Here is a 4,209-nt window from a genome sequence, read left to right as displayed (position 1 = left end):
TTGATCTCTCTGATGAGGCCGGGACCGGACATGTGGACGACACCACCATGGATACGGTTGTCAGTGAGGACGAGCTCCAAGACCGTAACATCACAAACACCAGCCTCCTTGACAATACGGGCTCTTCTAGGGTGGTGACAGTGACAGAAGCCATATATCGTCACTATCATGCTATCCTCCATCTCATCGTGAGCTTTCTCTCACTCTATGTGCATGTTCCATAAAAAGAAATCAAAGCGGCGGGTCCCGCTGATGATGGTGCTACAAGCATTGCTACTTCATCTTCGCCGCTTAATTCCACCATGGTCCCGCTTTTTCTCTTTGCTATCACAACGAAGATGATCCAGAGGAAGATAAAGTTTTGAGACTAAGAAGAGAGGACTAGAGAGAAGCGCAGCATGCCGCGCTTCTCTCTAGTCCCAGCCATTAATGAGCCTTCCTCTTCCTTTTTTTTTTCTTTTTTTTTCCTTTTAATCCATCTCCCCTGATTTTTTTTTCTCAATATCTGGGATTTTAAATTTAAAACTCGGATTTTTGCCAAGGTAGAATACCCTAATTGATCCCTGTATTATTTTAAATGTGCCCCTTTAGTCCCTCTCGTTTTATTTGTCCTTGGACGGTCCTTTTATTATTTCAATGGGTAAAATCAAGTCCCAGCCATTACGGGAATTCGATTTTCCGTATGTGAGGGCTTACATGGCATTTTTATATATATTGTATTATTAAAATATTATTTTTTAAACCTTAAAAAAGAGGATCCGGGTCCAATTTGAACCCGGATACGAAACTTAAACAAAACATTAACTTTTAAATGAAGTTTTATCCAACAACCATCGTCCCCTTAGCCGCTATCGTTGTTGCCATGGTTGCCATCGTTCCAATTATGATGGCCGTCGCCGTCACCATCGCTGTCATCATCGCTGTCGCAACATGTAAAAAATATCAACAAATTTTTCTCTGCACATAGGATGACTCTTCCCCCACATCAAGGATACCCCCTTCATCGCCGTCGGCAACTGCCATCACCGTCGATAACACAACTGTTGTCGCCATTGCCAACAACTATTTTGCATCAGCAACCACCGTCGCCAATATGTTCATGTGAAAATTTATTTATTTTTTAAAATTTAAGTTCTAATTTCAGATACTAAGTTATTGTAAAATATAAAAAAAGAAAGAACGGTTCATCAATATTGATACTTCCAAATTTCTAAGCTTTTTGTTGCGCATTGAATCCCCTTGAAGGTCAATTTCTAAGCCAATGAAGATTAACTCAAATGAAGTCTCATCAATTCATTTTGTTGAAGAATATAGAAAGACAAGAAAATGAAAATAAATGTAAGAAAATGAAAATAAATGTAGTCCAGAACATGTGTTGCTTTTCTGTATTCAATAAAAATGAACAAAACATTCAAAAGTTTTCAACAAAAGACAATGGATTCAGTTTTCACTTAGCTAAGAAACATAAGAATATATGAAAGAGTAATTATGATGAACAGCATCATTGTAACATCTTGTTTTGTATACATGAACAAAACACCATTCCAAATAAACAACATGTTTCAAAGTACATAAATGATACCAAAAACCATCTGATGATATCAAAACCCCTTTGTCAATTATTCTTTGCATGCTTCAAGGATTAGACTTGTCTTTGGTTGCTGGAGATGTTATGCTTTGTTGCATAGAGAGTTCTGGAAACACAAATGATGCAGTGGTCAGTTGTTCAACTTCTTTATCTTGGTTTTTCTTTGTAGCTGCAGTAACAATTTTTGTACTCCTCATTGTCTGCACAACATTATAATGAATAAGAAGATTTACAATATTTAAAGAAGATTAACTACAATAGAGATGGTTTTAAGATGGAAAAGATATTACAAGTAAGCCAGAGGTAGTGATAAATGATGTAGATTGAAGATTTTCCCTCCCAATAATGAATCCACCACTGTGAGTACCTTATATCATATAAGAAAATTTAGAAGATTATTATTTTCCCAACTATTTCAAACCCATCACAATCTATTGAATTTTTATAAAGAAGGTATACTAATATTAAATCCTTACTCTTAAAATCTGGATTGAACTATTGCTTGTTGATTGTGTCTTGCTTTTCCCTTTGGTGGCAACAATTTTCTGTTTTTCTGCCTTGATGCATTTGCCATGTCACCATCTGACACTTGTAATATGTCATAACTTTAGGCCATGCCAATAGATCAATCCAATAAAAAAAAAACTACATGTGCTTTATTGGTTATTAATTTAGAGCACTTACAGGTATGTTGGTTTTTTTTGGGCATGTCACCTTGTTATGGCCTTCAACAAGACAATAACTACAAGTAAAGATCCTACCTTTCCTGCATAATTTTGTGGTGCTCTTATTTTTACCTTCCAAGGGCTCTCTTCTCCTCTTTTTTTTTTGGTGGGGCATTCTCTTTATCAAAGGAGGCATCATTGGTCCTTCTTCGCTTACTGGCTAGAATTCCCTACCTCTCACTGGGCTGACAAGGGATTCATATGCTTTTAAGTATGTCTCCTTACTAAACCAATGAGCAAGGTAATTAACTGGGTCTTCTCCTTTAAAGGCAATGGCAGCCATTGCATGTTGGTATGGTATGCCTGTTTTGTTCCACCTACCACATGAACAATTCTGGTATGATAAAATAACAATGTAAGCCTCCCTTACATGAACCATCAGATTGTCCAAATAAACCTCATGTTTAGCATCTCCATTCCACTCAACCAGTCATTTTGAACTTTTGTTTTTCTTTCTCAAGCTTGGCAACAATATTAGGTCCATAATTCCCTTTCCACTTATTGGCATATTCTCTCTTCACTGCAATCCTTGAAATAACATACTGTCTTAAGTCTTCAAGCATAAAAATCACTGGTTTGCCCCTTTCATCTAGGATTACACCATTAAAAACCTCACACATGTTGTTGTCAATTGCCTCGCATTTAATTACCTCTGAGAAAAAGGCCTTGCACCAACCTTGAATAGGCCATTTTTCTAGTAGTTCATCCACAGCTTTGTCTCCTCCCTTTAGTTTTCTCGTTTGGTCCAATTGCTTCTGCATCTCAGAGAGGCTTGTTGACCTAGCAATATTCCATAATTGGATTTGCAATTCCTTACCCTGATGTTTCTTGCTTCATCTAGCATAGATGTGCCTTGCACACATTCTATGCTCAATGAATGGGAGAAGGGCATTCACAGCATGAATTAGTCCCTGCAAAGAATACTATGGATTAGTTAAATACAATACTATTTTTAATGGTGTTTAAAAAAAAATTCTGAAGCATATTGCATACCTTCTACATATCACTTATTAGAGACCATCCCAACCCTTCCCCCATGCAAAGGTCAGACCTCAAATGTTCAAGAAACCAGGACCATGCTTCACTTGTCTCTTTCTGAACTATTGTCCATGCCACTGGAAACATCTGGTTGTTTCCATGTCTCCCAACAGCAACAAGTAATTGTCCTTTAAGCAACCCTTTAAGAAAACAACCATCTAAACCAACAAGCTTCCTACAACTAGCTAAAAACCCTTCTTTAGCATCACTGAGGCAGATATAAATTTTCTGGAATACAGGTAGCTCAGTTGGATTGTTTCTTTCCACCACAACAATTACAGTGCTACCTGGGTTTGTCATCTTCAACTCAAGTGAATAATTATTTAGTACTTTAAAGTCCTCGATGAACTTGGCTTCAATTTTTTTAAGCACCAAATTCTTGGCATTCCAGCAAACCTTGTTGGTTATGAAAACACCCAACTGTGCCATCACCATTGCCCTTAACTATCTTGCCTTGATAAAATGCATGGCACTTATCACTTCCCCAAATCTTTTAGCAATAAAAGGAGCTATCACCCTTCTATTTTTTGTAGACCCAAGCAAGCAGGAATGCTCTGAGATATAATGTTTCACAACATATATCTTTTTCCCCTTACACCAAGAACATAAAATTAGCCATTTGCACTCTTTTCTAGAGCATCTAGCTCTAACCCTTAGTGAATCATTTTTGATGTACTTGAATTCAAATCCCCTCCTAGTTGAAAATTCAATGAGCTCTTGCTTGAATGATTTCAGATCTTTAAACCTTAAATCCAAGAAGAAATCATTGAAAGGGACATTAGGGTTTTAAATCATTCTATTAGACCTGTGTCTCTCATCATCAGCAGCATTAGAGTCTTCGCTGGTATCAGAATAGCT

At 37.1% G+C, this 4,209-nt stretch overlaps 1 protein-coding gene across 1 annotated transcript; it reads right to left on the bottom strand.

Annotated features, from left to right (window-relative positions):
• Positions 1-1,635: 1,635 nt before the first annotated feature.
• LOC120276135 lies at positions 1,636-3,786 on the bottom strand. Its single transcript, XM_039282865.1, has 4 exons — positions 3,365-3,786; positions 2,755-3,093; positions 2,495-2,630; positions 1,636-1,788 (listed from the first exon to the last, which is right to left on the bottom strand). Exons 1-4 carry the CDS (start codon positions 3,784-3,786, stop codon positions 1,636-1,638), a joined length of 1,050 nt encoding a protein of 349 aa, XP_039138799.1.
• Positions 3,787-4,209: the final 423 nt, after the last annotated feature.

Source organism: Dioscorea cayenensis, chromosome 14 (assembly GCF_009730915.1).
Source record: "Dioscorea cayenensis subsp. rotundata cultivar TDr96_F1 chromosome 14, TDr96_F1_v2_PseudoChromosome.rev07_lg8_w22 25.fasta, whole genome shotgun sequence".
NCBI lineage: Eukaryota > Viridiplantae > Streptophyta > Magnoliopsida > Dioscoreales > Dioscoreaceae > Dioscorea > Dioscorea cayenensis.
Note: the sequence above shows the minus strand (reverse complement) of the source record. Positions and strands in the feature narration are given on the sequence as shown.

What these genes read in the sequence shown, in the direction of transcription:
- LOC120276135 (XM_039282865.1), bottom strand. Translation starts at nt 3,786, where the DNA reads ATGGTGATGGCACAGTTGGGTGTTTTCATAACCAACAAGGTTTGCTGG. An exon ending in TGGTTTCTTGAACATTTGAG is followed by an intron (nt 3,094 to 3,364) that starts GTCTGACCTTTG and finishes GAATATTGCTAG; the next exon opens with GTCAACAAGCCTCTCTGAGA. An exon ending in CTTGAGAAAGAAAAACAAAA is followed by an intron (nt 2,631 to 2,754) that starts GTTCAAAATGAC and finishes TTCATGTGGTAG; the next exon opens with GTGGAACAAAACAGGCATAC.